Source organism: Bufo gargarizans, chromosome 7 (genome assembly GCF_014858855.1).
Source record: "Bufo gargarizans isolate SCDJY-AF-19 chromosome 7, ASM1485885v1, whole genome shotgun sequence".
Classification (NCBI taxonomy): Eukaryota; Metazoa; Chordata; class Amphibia; order Anura; family Bufonidae; genus Bufo; species Bufo gargarizans.
Window position 1 is genome coordinate 75,964,324 of NC_058086.1, and position 17,944 is coordinate 75,982,267.

The 17,944-nt window shown below is 43.7% G+C and overlaps 1 protein-coding gene across 2 annotated transcripts in view; it reads right to left on the bottom strand.

Moving 5' to 3' along the window:
• The window catches only part of MYH9 (myosin heavy chain 9), a 304,187-nt gene that overhangs the window by 104,323 nt on the left and 181,920 nt on the right, over positions 1-17,944 (bottom strand). For both annotated transcript variants that reach the window (XM_044302210.1, XM_044302209.1), the window contains 4 exons: positions 16,934-17,042; positions 16,522-16,653; positions 15,767-15,973; positions 14,702-14,839 (listed from right to left, as the gene is read on the bottom strand). In XM_044302210.1, coding sequence (XP_044158145.1) covers positions 14,702-14,839; positions 15,767-15,973; positions 16,522-16,653; positions 16,934-17,042 — 586 coding nt within the window. The remainder of the gene's footprint in view (positions 1-14,701; positions 14,840-15,766; positions 15,974-16,521; positions 16,654-16,933; positions 17,043-17,944) is intronic.

Below are 17,944 nucleotides of genomic sequence, written 5' to 3' on the forward strand. Positions count from 1 at the left end.
GCTGACCTGAGCTTGTGGGGCTTGGTATATACTCTCTACCAACGTTTTAAAAGTTCCCTCTATACCAAAGGCAGTCATGGATCTCCACAGCCAGTTCCAGTTTACAGTGTCAAATGCCTTTTCCGCATCGACAGATAAGGCAGGGCTCCCTCCAAGGTGCTTAGGGCTATGATGGATATAATCCTGCGCAACCAAGACCGATCAGATATTTGTCACCTCCGCCCTACCCTTTATAAATCCCACTTGGTGTGTCCCTATAAGATGCGGCATATATTGCGCCAATTAGTTAGCAGCTTGGTCAATATTTTAAGGTCCTAATTTATCAAGGAGATTGGCCGGTATGAGGCAGGCTGTTCTACATCTTTGCCTGGCTTAGGGATAAGTTTGATATGTGCCAAGTTTCCAGACGGCATGATACCCCGTCCTTCCAGGCAGTTATTGAACAATGAAGTTAGAAAGGGGGTAATTTCCTCTTTGAGTCCTTTATAAAAGTGCGCTCCGAACCCATCTGGGCACGGGTCTTTCCCATTTGTAAGTGATTTTATAGTAGCTTTGACCTAATCTTCCGTAATCTGCGCGTTAAGATGGGTTCGCATTTCTTCTGTAAGGCACGGGAGTGAGGTCTTAGATAATAGTTCCTCAGCTCTGTTGCTATCATATTCTGTTTGACTGTACAAGGTAGCATAAAATTGCCTGAAACAATCCACTATACCTTTCGGGTCTGAAATTCTATTTCCTGATGTACTTATTATGCGTCTAATATTGGCGCTAGGTGCCCAAGGCTTAGCTAAGTTAGATAACATCTTTCCAGATTTAAATAAATGTGCCGTCTTAGGGTCCATGATCAGTCTTGTACTCTGTTCCACATAATCATAATTGTGTTTAGCTGTGACCCATTGAGTTTTATTAAGTTCCGTTGGGTTAGCTAGGAAGGCTGTATATTTACTCCGTACCTCTCCTGTCGCTATGCCCAATTTTTGAGCCAGTTTTTTCTTTTTAGCCGTGGTGTACGATATTATTCGTTCCCTAATAACCACTTTGGCCACGTCCTAAAATAGGGTGTGGTTATCTTGGTGCTCCCCAAAATCCCACCACCACCCCTTTAATTGAAGGAGAAATTCCTCATCCGTGGCCAAATAGAGATAGTGACACCGGGGGCATGATCGGATATTAACATATCCAGTATCTCTGCTCTCTGTACTTTCCCCGTCAGTCTTGGTGAGATCAGTGCATAGTCTATTCTAGACCAGGACTGATGAGCGGAAGAGAAATGGGTAAACTCCTGTTCCGTTGGGTTTAAATGCCTCCATATATCTATCAGGGTCGTGGACTGCAAAAAGGGCTCAAGCGTCATTCTCTGCACGGTTGTTCCATCACTAAGTTTGTAACAACCCCCCGCTTGCAGTCCTCCTGGATATTATGGACTGCGTTCAGGTCTCCCATCAGTATCGTGTTTCCTAGACCCTCCTGCAGGACTTTCAATTCCAGCTCAGAAAAAAAAACTGGGCTGCAAAGAGTTGGGTCCATATACATTAAACAGCGTCAGCCTGCCTACATCCGTATCCAGAACAATTTTCAGTAGTCTGCCCCCCATCATCTGTCAGTCGATAAAACATCACATCTAAGCTTCTTGTGTATTAAAATCATCACTCCCGCTTTCCTCCCGTCTGAAGGGGAACCGTAGATTTGTCCCACCCACATGCGTTGCATGCGCCAAAAATCAGCCTCCCCAGGTGCGTTTCCTGAATATAAGCTATATCGGCATGTAATTTCTTGAGGTGGCGGAAGACCATAATCCTTTTATGAGGGGATCTCAACCCTCTTACATTCCAAGAAACCAATTTCATAATTGCAGCTCTATCCCAAAACTTGGTGACAGAATCCCTTTAACCACTTCAACCCCGCTAGCTAAAACCCCCTTAATGACCAGGCCACTTTTTACACTTCTGCACTACACTACTTTCACAGTTTATCGCTCGGTCATGCAACTTACCACCCAAATGAATTTTACCTCCTTTTCTTCTCACTAAAAGAGCTTTCATTTGGTTGTATTTTATTGCTGCTGACATTTTAACTTTTTTGTTATTAATCGAAATTTAACGATTTTTTTTGCAAAAAAAATGAAATTTTTCACTTTCAGCTGTAAAATTTAGCAAAAAAAAAAAAAAAAGACATCCATATATAAATTTTTCGCTAAATTTATTGTTCTACATGTCTGATAAAAAAAAAAATGTTTGGGCAAAAAAAAAAATATGGTTTGGGTAAAAGATATAGCGTTTACAAACTAAGGTACAAAAATGTGAATTTCCGCTTTTTGAAGCAGCTCTGACTTTCTGAGCACCTGTCATGTTTCCTGAGGTTCTACAATGCCCAGACAGTAGAAAAACCCCACAAATGACCCCATTTCGGAAAGTAGACACCCTAAGGTATTCGCTGATGGGCATAGCAAGTTCATAGAACATTTTATTTTTTGTCACAAGTTAGCGGAAAATGATTTTTTTTATTTTATTTTTTTCTTACAAAGTCTTATATTCCACTAACTTGCGACAAAAAAATAAATAAAAAATTCTAGGAACTCGCCATGCCTCTCACGGAATACCTTGGGGTGTCTTCTTTCCAAAATGGGGTCACTTGTTATATTATATTATACTGCCCTGGCAATTTAGGGGCCCATATGTGTGAGAAGTAGTTTGCAATCAAAATCTGTAAAAAATGGCCTGCGAAATCCGAAAGGTGCTCTTTGGAATATGTGCCCCTTTGCCCACCTTGGCTGAAATAAAGTGTCACACATCTGGTATCGCCGTACTCGGGAGAAGTTGGGGAATGTGTTTTGGGGTGTCATTTTACATATACCCATGCTGGGTGAGAGAAATATCTTGGCAAAAGAACTTTTTTTTTATACAAAATTGGCATTTGACCAAGATATTTCTCTCACCCAGCATGGTTATATGTAAAATGACACCCCAAAACACATTCCCCAACTTCTCCTGAGTACGGCGATACCAGATGTGTCACACTTTTTTGCAGCCAAGGTGGGCAAAGGGGCACATATTCCAAAGTGCACCTTTCGGATTTCGCAGGCCATTTTTTACACATTTTGATTGCAAAGTACTTCTCACACATATGGGCCCCTAAATTGCCAGTGCAGTATAACTACCCCACATGTGACCCCATTTTGGAGAGAAGACACCCCAAGGTATTCCATGAGAGGCATGGCGAGTTCCTAGAATTTTTTATTTTTTGGCACAAGTTAGCGGAAATTGATTTTTTTTGTATTTTCTCACAAAGTCTCCCTTTCCGCTAACTTGGGACCAAAATTTCAATCTTTCATGGACTCAATATGCCCCTCACGGAATACCTTGGGGTGTCTTTCCGAAATGGGGTCACATGTGGGGTATTTATACTGCCCTGGCATTTTAGGGGGCCTAAAGCGTGAGAAGAAGTCTGGAATATAAATGTCTAAAAATTTTTACGCATTTGGATTCCGTGAGGGGTATGGCGAGTTCATGTGAGATTTTATTTTTTGACACAAGTTAGTGGAATATGAGACTTAGTAAGAAAAAACAAAAAAAAAATTCCGCTAACTTGTGCCCAAAAAAATGTCTGAATGGAGCCTTACAGGGGGTGATCAATGACAGGGGGGTGATCAGGGAGCCTATATGGGGTGATCACCCCCCTGTCATTGATCACCCCCCTGTAAGGCTCCATTCAGACGTCCATATGATTTTTTACGGATCCACGGATACATGGATCGGATCCGCAAAACACATGCGGACGTCTGAATGGAGCCTTACAGGGGGGTGATCAATGACGGAGGTGATCAGGGAGTCTATATGGGTGATCACCCCTCTGTCATTGATCACCCCCCTGTAAGGCTCCATTCAGACGTCCGTATGATTTTTTACGGATCCACGGATCGGATCTGCAAAACACATGCGGACGTCTGAATGGAGCCTTACGGGGGGGGTGATCAATGACTGAGGTGATCAGGAAGTCTATATGGGTGATCACCCCTCTGTCATTGATCACCCCCCTGTAAGGCTCCATTCAGACATCCGTATGATTTTTTACGGATCCGCGGATACATGGATCGGATCTGCAAAACACATGCGGACGTCTGAATGGAGCCTTACGGGGGGGGGGTGATCAATGACGGAGGTGATCAGGAAGTCTATATGGGTGATCACCCCTCTGTCATTGATCACCCCCCTGTAAGGCTCCATTCAGACGTCCTCAACTGGACAGTCACATAGACTATATATACCCTGTCAATCTGTTTCTTGATACCTCCTGACGAAGCCGTTCAGGCGAAACGCGCGTCGAGGTTTGCGCTCTAAGGGCTCACACTTATGGTTACCATGTCCTCAGGTACGGTTTTAGTTTAGTATTATATTACTGGGCGTGCTCACGTTTGGCTCCAGCTGGCATCCACACTAGATCCACATCACTAGTTGTGGGGGGTTTTATAATGATATATAGTGATCTTATCTATTATACTACCTATACTGGATCCTTGCAAGTGTATATATATTTATATTTTCCTTGCTGATGTGAGGTTCATGTATGATCGGTAGTCCCCTTGTTATTGTAATATGGGATTCAGTCTTATGGTGGGCTGTTCACTCACTTAGTTGCAATTTCCCATATGCTTGTACACAGGATCCCGATCATCCATGTGCCAATATTATCTGTACCTGTGGGTTATCCATGCTTAATTGCATGATTGTACATGATTCCATTTTTGTGTACGGCCCTATGGCTCTCTGTATACTGTTTTCCATCCTGTCTTTTCCCGTAATTATTATTTGAGAATAAAGTGATATTTTGATATACATACCCCTTCCACTTGAATTTTTTTTGTCCATTCAGACGTCCGCATGCGTTTTGCGGATCCGATCCATGTATCAGTGGATCCGTAAAAATCATACGGACCTCTGAATGGAGCCTTACAGGGGGGTGATCAGGGAGTCTATATGGGGTGATCAGTGGTTCATAAGGGGTTAAAAAGTGACAGGGGGGGGGGGGGGGGTGTAGTGTAGTGTTTTCTGGTACTTTGCACAGCTACCTGTGTCCTCTGGTGGTCGATCCAAACAAAAGGGACCACCAGAGGACCAGGTAGCAGGTATATTAGACGCGGTTATCAAAACAGCGTCTAATATACCTGTTAGGGGTTAAAAAAAAAAAAAAAAAAAAATCACATCTCCAGCCTGCCAGCGAGCGATCGCCGCTGGCAGGCTGGAGATCCACTCGCTTACCTTCCGTTCCTGTGAGCGCGCGTTCACAGGAAATCTCGCGTCTCGCGAGATGACGCATATATGCGTGACTGTGCACAGCGCTGCCACCTCCGGACCGCACAACTGCGTTAGGCGGTCCGGAGGCGGTTAAGCTGGATAAATGATATCGGAAAAGGGGTGCCTGTGGGAGGCCGATTCTCGATAGGTGGCGATTCAGAAGGCCCGTGAGTGGTATTGTAAGTCATGACATCATATAAAAACATTCTCCCCCCCCCCCGCAATTTTGCCACCGCTATGGCCATTTCTTTACAGGAGGATTCCAGACCTAACCTTGCCCCTCTGGAGCTCCGACAGGTCACGCAGCGGGAGAGGTGAACTGGCTAGCGGGGTGCCACTGCGCACCACTAATTTCTCCATCGACCTCCCGTTAGCTCGGGGAGGTAAATAATCGCTGTTAGAGTCCGGGGAGACGGAGCTCTCTCTTCTCGCCTCCTTACATAGATGCGCCGGAACCGGAAGTCGAGGCTGTCAGTATTGAAGCTGCAATTCTTTTGGCCACCAGGTGGCAGGCCAATATAAGAATTGAGCAATTCTCAGTACACATTTTAAAAATCCATGTTACATTTTTACACTATTTAGACCAAAAAAAAAAAAAAAGATACATATGGGGTACCGTTGTAATCATACTGACCCAGAGAACGAAGGTCATGGGTCAGTTTCGCCAGAAACGGAATGCTGTCGGAACAAAACCCATAGAATGGGCGATTGTTTTATTTTACCGCATTCCACTACATTGTATGTCATAATTAAATGGTGGCATTAGAAAGTACAACTTGTCCAGCAAAAATAAGTCATGGCTCAAGGAAGATCGAGAAGAAAAATGAAAACCTGGCCCCTTTCACACGGGCGAGAATTCAGTGCGGGTGCAATGTGTGAGGTGAATGCAGTTCAATGGGGCTGTGCAGATGAGAGGTGATTTTCACACATCACTTGTGCATTGCGTGAAAACCGCAGCATGTTCTATATTCAGCGTTTTTCACGCAACGCAGGCCCATTGAAATGAATAGGTCTGCGTGAAAATCGCAAGCATCCGCAAGCAAGTGCAGATGTGGTGCGATTTTCACGCATGGTTGCTAGGAGATGATATAAGTAAATTGATAACGGTCAATTTACTGTATTATAAGATAGCATTCTTAATACAGCTTTCGGGGTTAAAAAAATAAAATAAAAATCAACTCCCCTCTTCCTGTTCGCGCAGCCAGCATCCTCTTTCAGGATCTGCAAAAAGGACCTTTGATGATGTAATTACGCTCACCAGGTGGTGAGCGCAGCGACGTCAGCGCAAGTCCTGCTGAAAGATAGAAGATTTCTATCTTCAGTCGATTGCATTTGCTTACCTACTCGCATGGTTTTCTCCGATCGCAGGAGCAACGCATCCGGACCTAATCTGGACACGCTTGTCTGCAAGGGGCCCAAGGGTTAAAGGTGTTATGCATGCCCATAAACTAAGCGTAGCAGCACTAGAGAGGGTTTGGATGAATCCTGCACGCCCATGCACTTGCTGTATTGGAAGCGTAAAAAAAAAAAAAAAAAAAAAAAAATAAAATAAAATATAGGACGCTGCACGCCTTTGATGGCAGGCGTGCAATAGGCGTAAACAAGCAGAGCCTCCGACGCTGTGACTGCAGTAGTGCGGCCGTAAACAGTGGCTCTTTAAATAGATAGAACCACGCCCACTGGGCCTGATTAGCACAGCGGGGAGCTGAATATTGCTGAGGAATAGTATGACCTGCCCAAATAGGATAACTGCAATATCGCTCCAGTAGGTATATTATTTATATGGCCTATTAAAGCTTGCACATCTGGGGACCCAAACAGATAGCCATCATTTGTTAGACAAAATTCATTACAGGGCTCCAGATAGCAACCAAAATGGTAGCAAATGCGACCTACAATTGCAAAATGGCGACAAGACTTTGTAGTCTTGTCGCCATTAGCATCTAGACCCTCCGCTGCTCTGCCTCTTGAAGAACGGGATTTCATACAGCAGGCAGATGGCAACCCAATAACAGAGCTCTGCTATTAGTGAGGAGGCTGCTGATTGGTCATAGTATGTACGGGCTGCCCTGCCATTGGCTGCTCCTCACACCCCCATTCTGCCGCGCTGAACACAGTAGAAGCTTGCTCCTCAGTCATGAAAACAGGGAGCTGCTCCATGCAGACTGCGCCACAGAACAGGTTGGCTTGAGAAGCGAATACTTAACATTCCTCAAACAGTCACCGTCACCTCTGCGCTGCTAAAGGCTAATCCTTATGTCTTTAAGACCCTGATAACACTCAGGGGGGGCGCTGCTGGTGCTCCGTGTGAGCTCCCTGCCTGGGCTCACAAAAATTATCTTAAGGGAAGGAAAGGGTTAACAGGAGCCCCACGCTGGTCAAGACCCTAAAAAGCCAGTGAACCATATCCAAGGCCTCTTTCACACTTGCGTTGTCCGGATCCGGCGTGTACTCCACTTGCCAGAATTACATGCCGGATCCGGAAAAACGCAAGTGTACTGAAAGCATTCGAAGACTGATCCGTCTTCAAAATGCTTTCAGTGTTACTATGGCACCCAGGACGCTATTAAAGTCCTGGTTGCCATAGTAGGAGCGGGGAGCGGTATACTTACAATCCGGGCGGCTCCCGGGGCGCTCCAGAATGACGTCAGAGCGCCCCATGCGCATGGATGACGTGCCATGCGATCATGTGATCCATGCGCTTGGGGCGCCCTCACGTCACTCTGGAGCGCCCCGGGAGCCGCACGGACGGTAAGTATGCTGCTCCCCCGCTCCCCCACTACACTTTATCATGGCTGCCAGGACTTTAGCGTCCCGGCAGCCATGGTAACCATTCAGAAAAAGCTAAAACGTCGGATCCGGCAATGCGCCAAAACGACGTTTAGCTTAAGGCCGGATCAATGCCTTTCAATGGGCATTCATTCCGGATCCGGCCTTGCGGCAAGACTTCAGGATTTTTGGCCGGAGCAAAAAGCGCAGCATGCTGAGGTATTTTCTGACTGATTATCACCTCTCCACTTGCCTATGGCTGCCGCTGCCCAGTATCCCCCGCCTACCCAACACACACTGCGAGTTTCCCATTTTATGCTGATGTGTGTAAGTGTATAAGTGTGCTTTTCTGGGGTGAACCCAATAAGTGCGATTGTGATTAGTTCCATCGGTTGGCGAACGTGTGGGGGTATGAGGGAGCACTCCGCCATTTGTACAGCCTACAATGCGGAGATGCCACCACGCTGGGGAGGCTCAAGTGTGGCTGGCAGTGAATGTGTTAAGGCCGCAGGGCTGCTGGTCGTTAAAGTAACGAGACAGGTAACAGGCTGATATAAGGGGCAGCCGCGCAGCCCACCTACTCCTTGCAGGACTCTGATCATGCACCCTCCCTATCCACCCTTCCCAAACTATGGGCCCACTTACCGGCTAAAGCCCCCCCTACTACAAACCTCCCTACAAGGGGGCCCCAGGGCCCATGAAGTCTGCCCTTCCCTTTGACTGCCTGGATAACTACCGGTGGGCTCAGCTGTAGGCCTTGCTCAGCCAGCTGGGGCCGGAGTTGGGGCTGACTGAGCCGCTCTTACAAAGATATAGGTGGTCCAGGTGAATAGAGCTATCAGGGTGAATAGGACAAGGTATGAAAGATCCCAGGTTCTGGCCCCTAAGGCAAGGAAATAGTTATTAAAGTTTAAAAAAATAAATAAAGATACATACAAAATATTAAGTTTAAATCACCCTCTTGCACAATTTTACATAATATATAAATACAAAAATACATAGCGCCACGTCTGAAAAAAGTGCAAACTATTAAAATATTTAAAAATATATTCTATGCAGTGAACGCCGTAACAGGAAAAAAAATAAACGTGCAATTTGCCATTTATTTTATTTAGTCACCTTGTCCCGACAAAAATTAGGTTAGGACTGTTCCATTATGGTTCAGACATTCCATAAAATCTGCAATGCACACGGCTTTTTTGGCGTTTATTTTTTTAACGTGGTATCAAAATAAATTGAGTACAAATTTTGGTATCGTGACAACCCTATGTAAGACAGTTTTTTTTGTTTTTCATTATACCGTAATTATATGTATTTTAATTTGGCGACTAAATTTTAATTTGGTGACTAAATTTTTCAGGTTTTTTCAGCAGGCAAATAACTTTAGAATAAGGCAGTTTTGATGAATGGGGGAATTAGCATTTGGGGGGGGGGAGATAACAGCAATATCTGTTAGGTGGGATACATATATCCGTAACACAACCCCTTTAACCCAAACAGTACAAGCGCCGTAACTGTACAGCCCCGCGAACTGCGTTTAAAAATACCAGCGCCATTAGCTGCAGGGATACAGCAGTCACTGATAGCTGGGCCTCTGCTGTGTCCGGATTGGTGAAAAACACATGCCAGCACATTAACCCTTGCAATGCCACAGCATGTGCATTATCCCATTGGATGCCGGTGTCCATTGGGTCCCTGCATTGCCTCCCCTGTTACACTGTGTAATACACTTACAGACCGTACATTACAATACAGATGTACAGGGGTTCAGACCCCCAAAAGTGTCCTTTTCCAAAAAGTCATAAAAAATAAATAAACTTGTTAAAGAAAAGTTGACATTCGGCATCGCCATGTCCATATCGACCCGCTCTATAAAAAAATAAAAAAAAAATAAAATATAGAACATGATCCACCCAGGGATGATGGTCGTAAAAACACACACACACACACACACACACACACACACACACACACGCAGTGCCAAAAGAGCCATTTTCAGGATTTTCTGGTCACCTTGCTTCACAAAAAGTGCAATACCAAGCGATCATAAAGGCGTATATAGCCCAAAATGGTACCAGTCATCTCATCCCGGGGAAAAAAAAAAAAAAAGCCCCTATGTAAGACTATCTGGCTGATGTCTCCGCAGAATCTGTGAGGTTTGCCGCCAGATCCTCATCCTTGTCCAACTCGGTCCACCGTGCACCCTGGCTTAAGCCTTGGACACCTTATCAAAAAATAGACTTTACGCAATTTCCTTTAAGGGGGCCCCCCCCCCTTCCCCCCCAATTTCCAGCTCACAACCTTCTCCCCGGCAGAGTCAGCCCAGTTAGAGAAGGGGGTCTTGGACTTGTCTCTGGGAGCCATCATCCCTGTACCCTTAGACCAGGAGGGTCAGGGGCAGTTCTCCAGAATTTCTTGTGAAAAAGCCAAACGGGTCATACCGAACTATCAAATCTAAAAAACACCTCAATCGGTGGATGGGCTACAGACGCTTCAAAATGGAGTCACTGAGCACCATAGTGCCTCTGATTCATCAAAATGCCTTGATGTGTTCGGTGGATTTAAAGGACGCGTATCATGGTACCAGCAGTAGCTTCAGCTTGCTGTGTCCCTGAGGGGGGAAATTTGTTAGTTCCAGTTTCAGTGTCTCCCGTTCGGAATCTCCTCTGCTTCCTGAGTTTTCACCAAACTTGTGGTGGAGATGGTGGCCCACCTGAGAAAACAGGGCATCCAGATATTTCCTTATCTGGACGATTTGATTGTAGCAAAATCCAGAGAGGAAATCCAGTCACACTTATCCAAATCTCTGGATCCTTTTCACTTCCTGGATGGTAAATTGGGAGAAATCAAGCCTAGATCCCTCCACTCGCAAATGTTTCCTGGGGACATTGTTAGATTCAGAAGCCCAGATGTTCTTTCTTCCAGACACCAAAAAAGAAAATCTTGCCTTCAAGGTGTCATCCCTACAGAGGAAGTCTCGGGCTTCTTTTTGGTATTTCATGATTGTTCTGGGCCTCATGACCTCCTGCATACAAGCAGTAGCTTGAAGTCAGGCCAACTCCATACCCCTCCAGTCCAATCTTTTCTCCCAATTGGACCGAAGCCAATCGTCCCTAGACAAAAAGATTCCAATTTCCTCAGTCACCAAAAGATCCCTGAATTGGTGGCAGGACAAGAGGAATCTCTCTGTAGGAATCTTCTGGCCCCATTCTCCAATAATGACAGTAACTACAGATGCAAACTGGACAGCTTGGAGAGCAGTGTCCCTATGGGGCTCAGTTCAGGGCGTCTGGACATCAGAGATTGGAGGACCTCCGACCTATTACAGGGAACTCAGGGCTGTTTGGGAAGCACTAAGGTCCTTTCAGGGTCAGCTAGTCGGGAAACATTTCAGGATTTACTCTGACAATACAACAGCAGTCTTCATAAGGCATCACAGGGTGGGACAGGTCACCCTCATCTTCAGAATCTCTCCAAGGAGATATTTTCCTGGGCAGAAAAGACAGGTCCTTTCCATCACAGCTGTACACTTAAGAGTAGTGGACAATGTCCAGGCAGATTTATTGGGCAGAAGCAGAGTAGACTCAGGGGAGTGGGAGCTCCACAAGTCTGCGTTCGAGATGATAGCCCAGAACTGGGGGGTCATCCTCAGGTGGACCTGTTCGCTACCAGGGAAAACAGAAAGGTCCCCTTGTTCTTTTCCCTGAACAGGGGAGATTTCCCCACAGGTCTGGATGCCCTAGGGCAGGATCGGCAATGGAACCTGGCTTATGCCTTTCCTCTTATCCCAGCAGTTCTCCAGATAAGGGAAGGGAAAGGGAAAGTGATTATGGTAGCTCCAGCTTGGTCCAAGAGGAACTGGTACCCACTCTGCTAGAGTCCCTAGCGATAGCATCCCCTCTTCGGCTTCTGTCCAGACCAGATTTGCTCCTGCAGGGTCCCTTTTAGTTTCCCAAGGTAGGGTGACTCCATCTCACAGTCATCTCAACTATCCAGTCAGGGAGAAGACCTTCTACAGTTTGTCTATTCTAGGATCTGGCATAGGTTTAATTCCTGGCTGCTGGATAGACCCTTTGACATAGACAACCCTAGTATCCCCCTAATCTTGGACTTCTTGCAGGAAGGTCTGCAGAAGGGCCTTAGTTCTAATACCACCAAGGTACAGGTGTCAGCTCTGTCAAGCTTCTTGGGGCGTCTCTAGCTGAGGATAGGCTAGTGAAGTGGTTTGTCAAAGGTGTCAGTGTTATTAAACCTAGATCTAGGCTCTCTGTGCCCAGTTGGGATCTCAACTTAGTGCTGTTAGGACTAACAAGAAGTCCCTTTGAGCCTGTTTCAGTTGTAGAAATTAAAAGGTGTTTTTAGTTGCAGTTTCTACAGCCCGCAGAATAGGGGGAAAGCCAAGCCCTTTCTATTAGAGAACCTTTTTTAGGGTCTAAGATGAGATTATTCTCAGACACAGTCCAGCTTTTCTCCCTAAGGAGTCTTCTTATTTTCATAAAAGCCAGGATATTATGTTTACCTTTTTTTGTCATAACCCCAAAAATGAGAGACAACAGGCGTTTTACACTCTCAATGCTAGGAGAACAGCTCTCAGGTACCTAGAAGCTATGGCTGAGTGGAGGTTAGATGAGAACCTTTTTGTATGGGGGTAAGAATAGAGGCAAGAAGGCCTCAAAGGACACGGTTGGTAGGTGGATGAAGTCAGCAATCATACAGGCTTACAAGGCAGAAGGGAAGAATTGTTCTCTTGCAATAAAAGCACACTCCACAAGAGCAGTCTCTTCTTCCTGGGCCCTGAGAGCAGACTCAACTCCAGATCGAATCTGCAGGGCGGCTACATGGTCAAGCCTTCACACATTCATTACAGTCTGGACGTGTTTGCCAACAAGAACTGTTCCTATGGAAGCAAGGTCCTTCAGGCCGTGGTTCCTCACTAGAGCTACTTATCTGGTATTACTCAATTTTGGTGCCATCATAAAGGGGGATGCCGTTGAAAAAGGAATTATTCCTACCATTAATTTGGTTTCCACTAATCCTTCATTATGGCACCACCATAACTCCAACCCTATAAATTTTGGTGATGGGTTTGTTATCTCACATCCTGGTAGTAATTTGAAAAAGCACTGGGGTGTGTAAGGGGAGGTGCCCTTTTAACTTTGTTTCCTGTCCCTAGAGCAACAAGGGGAGCAACCTCAATTTTGGTGCAGTCATGAAGGATAGTGGAAACCGAATTAACGGTAGGAATAATTCCTTTATATATGGCTCTCAGAAAATGGCACCACAAAAACAAGATTTTCTGTTCAAAAATGCTTTCACTGTGTAAAACAAAAGTGAGAGATTATGTATCGCTGTGTCTAACAACCTGCTCTATAAAAAAGATCAAGCGATCAAAAAGTCTTATGTACTTATGTAAACCAATCCATCAAAATCTGTGCTGCAAAATCCATATGGCACGCCTTCCATTCTGAGTCCTGCCATGTGCTTCCACAGCAGTTTACCACTACATATGGGGTGTTGCCGTATTGAGTAGAAAATGGGTAACAAATTATGGTGCGCTTTTTATCCTGTTACCCCTTGTGAAAACGTAAATTTGGGGCTAAAGCAACATTTTATTGGAAGAAATGAAACTTCATTTTTACACCCAAGTGTTTCCAAGTTCCGTAAAACACTTAAGAGGTCAAACTGCTCAGTACCTCCCTTAATTTATAAGGGGGTAGTTTCCAAAAATTGGGTCACTTTTGAGGGTTTCAACTGTAGGGGTACATAAGGGTCTCTTAAAATACAAAATGGTGCCCAAAAACCATTCTAGAAAAATCTGCCTCCAAAATCCATATGGCGCTCAATTCCTTCTGACCACTGCCATGTGCCCATAGAGCATTTTACCAACACATATGGGGTTGTAGTTCTGTAAACTACAGAATCAGTGCACTGTATACTGAGGTTTAATTTGCTGTTAACCCTTGCTGTGTTGCAAGAAAAAAATAAAATAAAAATCTATTCAAAATTTTTGGGAATTTCACCTTCATTTTTCTTTAATTCTTATGTAACACCAAGGGTTAAAGTTTGTAACATCAGTTTTGAATAATTTGAGGGGTGTAGTTTCTAAAATGGGGTCATTTATGGTCAATTTTCATTACGTAAGCCCCTCAAAATTGCTTTATTACCGAATTGGTGCTTAAAAAAGTGATTTTGGAAATGGTTGAAAATTTTAAAAATGGCTTCTAAAATTCTAAGCCTTCTAACTGCCTAAAAAAATAAATGACATTTTTCATGAAGTACAATGTGTCATGAGAAAATCTCAGAATAGCTTGGATAAGTAAAAGCATTCCAAAAGTTTTTAGCACATAGTGACACGTCAGATTTGCAAAAATCGGCCTGAGATTTTAAGGTGAAAAGTGGCTCGGCAGTGTAGGGGTTAACAATAGCTGGTCAAAACAGTGGCAGCATCACCTCTCCTACTAACACTAGAGATTAACCTGAATATGTCCAACAAGTGCAATTCCACTACATATGGATTAAGTACTTTCCTAAAAACAGCGGCAAAAACATGACATTGAGCTAGTAGATGTTAAGGCTAAGATATTGTCACAGGTATTTCCAAACAGTTAAAAAATGTACTCAATTTGGTTTCATATTTTCACCTTGCTTAGTTTGCTGGCCTGATCTTCTAGGACAATTACATCCTCTTCCATCTTCTTAAGTTTTGCTTCAATGGTGACTTTTTCTAACTGAAGCTTCTGTCTGGCAGCTTCTTCCTCCTCTAACTGTTCCTCCAGTTCCTACACAAGTTAGACAACATTAAATCAAATCCTTTCAAAAGTAAACACAGCATATTAATAAAGTCCAATATCAAGATGCCATAAATGTAAAGCACACTAGCAGAAGATGTGCCAATTTAACACAGAGCAAAAGATGTGTGCATATTAGACATGGTTGACACATTCCTCATCTTTATGCCATCCTTGCTCAGTTGACTTTAAACCAGAATGTTGCAACAATAATGAAAAACATCAAATTTAGCACATTTTATCTACTTCGAAATGGCCCTTCTGAAAAGTGTGCAACGAGGCACAAAAACCTGTTTAAAAAGTAATAAATCTGGCGCACAGCAGTTTCTTTGGTGTAACTGGTGCCAGAAATCTTGGAACTTTCACCATAGTCCATCCATCCTTATAACCTTGTGTTTACCTTTTTAGAAATGTATGAAAATGCACAGGCAAACAATTCAACAGTACTCTGCAAAAATATACCAAAACATAAAATAGTGCCATAATCACTACATAATTTATATGAGAGTAAAAAGCTGTAGCCTGCTCTCCCTGTATTAGAGGCCAATTAGCACCAGAATAGACAAAATATAGAGTAGGCTCAGCATGCATCTGGAACCTCCATTACCTAAATTTAATAGAGGCCAGTTTGCACCAAAAGTGGTAGCATTTAGCATAGGTTCCTGTCCAAAAGAGATGACCTTGAAAAGGCACAAGTTATTTTGTTCAAAAATGTATTTCCTGACAAGAGGGAGTAGACTGCAGATTAGGTGGAAGCGAGACCCTAGTGGCCATGACCTTAGTTTTTTCCAGGTGGATGCAGGCATGTTTGTTTTAGTTTTTAGTTAATGATTTAGAAATTTGCTATTTAGACCATACTCTTAAATGAAATTGGGCAAAAGTACAGTGACTAAAAAGGTTACTATGCCTTGAATTTACCCCAATATTCTGCTGCATTTTCTTCTTTTCTGCGTGCAGAATCTGGCATCGCTCCTCCTCCTCTTCTACCCGAGACTCCAAGTCATGCAAGATTTCCTCCAATTCCTGTTTTTTAGCTGCTAAACGAGCTCTCATTTCTTCTGCTTCTGCACAAAGCTCAGTTTCGGCTTGTAATTGTTCTTGCAGCTGAATTTTCTCTTGTTGAAGCTAAGGCCAGAAAACATGAATGCTAAAAGTTAAATACAAGACTCAGTTTACAATGAGACTGTAGAGTAGACTTACCTATTGTGAATGATTGATCCTATGGTATTTATACATGTTATATCTGTAATTTCAATCCTGCCTGTACTGATAAGCAGATAACTGTAGTAAAGTGAGCTGTACAAACCAAATAGTGGTGCCCATTAAATACGTTTAATATAAACACATAACATTGCCTTTTAGCAAGAATGTTAGGTTAAATGGGTTGCTCATAAAACACTTCTCTCATCTATCCACGGGATAGGTAGTGACTGCTGGGAATAACTAGTCCCAAGAACAGGGTCCCATTCTGAATAAAGCTACAATGCCACAGCTGTTACGTCACTGGACATCTACATGAATTTGCTCTGCTGTCAGTCCTATAGTCAGATTCTCTCACCTATGCAATGACATCTAAAAATGACCGTTCTAATTACAATATGTAAACTCTTATTTCGCCATGAAAATCCTTAAACATAATTTACTTTATGGATGCAAATTTTTACAAACTTTACCTGCATTTGGAAGTGTTCCATCTCTAAAACTTTCTGTTCAGATACAGTTTGAAGCTCTTTCACTTTTTGAAGTTCCACTTCTTTTGCATGCAATTCCTCGTCAAATCTGTTTGCTTGTAATAGAGGCTTAACCTAGACACAAGAACATATATACTAAATATTTACACCATACACCTAGATTTAGGAGCAGTGTACATAGGTGTTCTCCCCTGTTGATCTCCATCTCCATTTGGATCTAAGGCGGTTTACAGCGTGTTCAGGAACCAACTACCTTTGTCCTACTGCAAACAGTGAACAGCAGGGAATGTAGGTACATTTTCTGTGTTTAGGGTTCACTTGAAGACCAGTTTCTGCAAAACCACTAGAAGCCCACCTCAAATGCAGTAGTAGAAAAACAAACCAAGATACTCACCTTTGTGAACAAACGCCACCACTGCCAATTCCTTAGTTTTAAGTAAGCTGCACAATTCCTTTGAATTACTTTCATTGCAGTAAGCTGCTGCTGACGTTTGGCAAATGCTCTGAAAATCCAACAGGTTTGGTAAAACTCAGTACACACATTAAGAGATTATTAAGAGACTTATTAAAACACCTTATTGTGCATAATTAAAGACTATTTAATAAATACCAAGTAGAAACTTTTTTTTACATGGTACACACTTGAGCTGCAACCATATGACAGCAATGGCTATATACCTACTCAACTATGTAGCGCATCGGGTACACAATATTGCTAGAGTGGCTCTACTTTATCCTAAACAGAAACCAGTTTTTTTTAAAATAATGTTTAGATTGTAAATATTTTATTACCTGAACATGAATATAGGGCTTGCTATCTTGCCTGAACTGTTAATGGGATTTAGTTATCTGCTTTAAGTCCGTCACCAAGGGAAATGGCATACCTCCCAACCGTCCCAGCTCCAGCAGGACAGTCCTGGTTTTCAGTGGCTGTCCTGCAGTCCTGGTACAGGGGATGCATGTCCCGCTCTCAGGCAGATATCCCTGCATCCATAGGAAACAGACAGCTGCCGGTAATAAGGCAGAGAGCGGTCAGCTCCCTTCTCCATCATTCCTCCCCCGTCAGCGCGCCACACTGTGGGTCTGTGCAGAGGGTGGGGCCTGCAGACAGCCTCTGCTCCTACACAGACCAGGAAAGCTGGAGTGTCCTGTTGCTGCTAAGGAATGAGGTGTATATTATAATTAAAAAAAAAAAGAAAAGAAAAAAAAAATGTTTTTTTTTTAAAGGGGTCACATATCAGTAGCTACTGTGAGGGGGCACATATCTGGGCATAAATACTGCAGTGGCATAAAAGGAGAATAATTACTATGTGGGGGCACTTAGGGGACTGGGGGAATTAGGTGTTTAGTTATTTATTTTTTTTGGGGGGGGGGGGGGGGTAGAGTGTAAGAAGCATGACCTAGA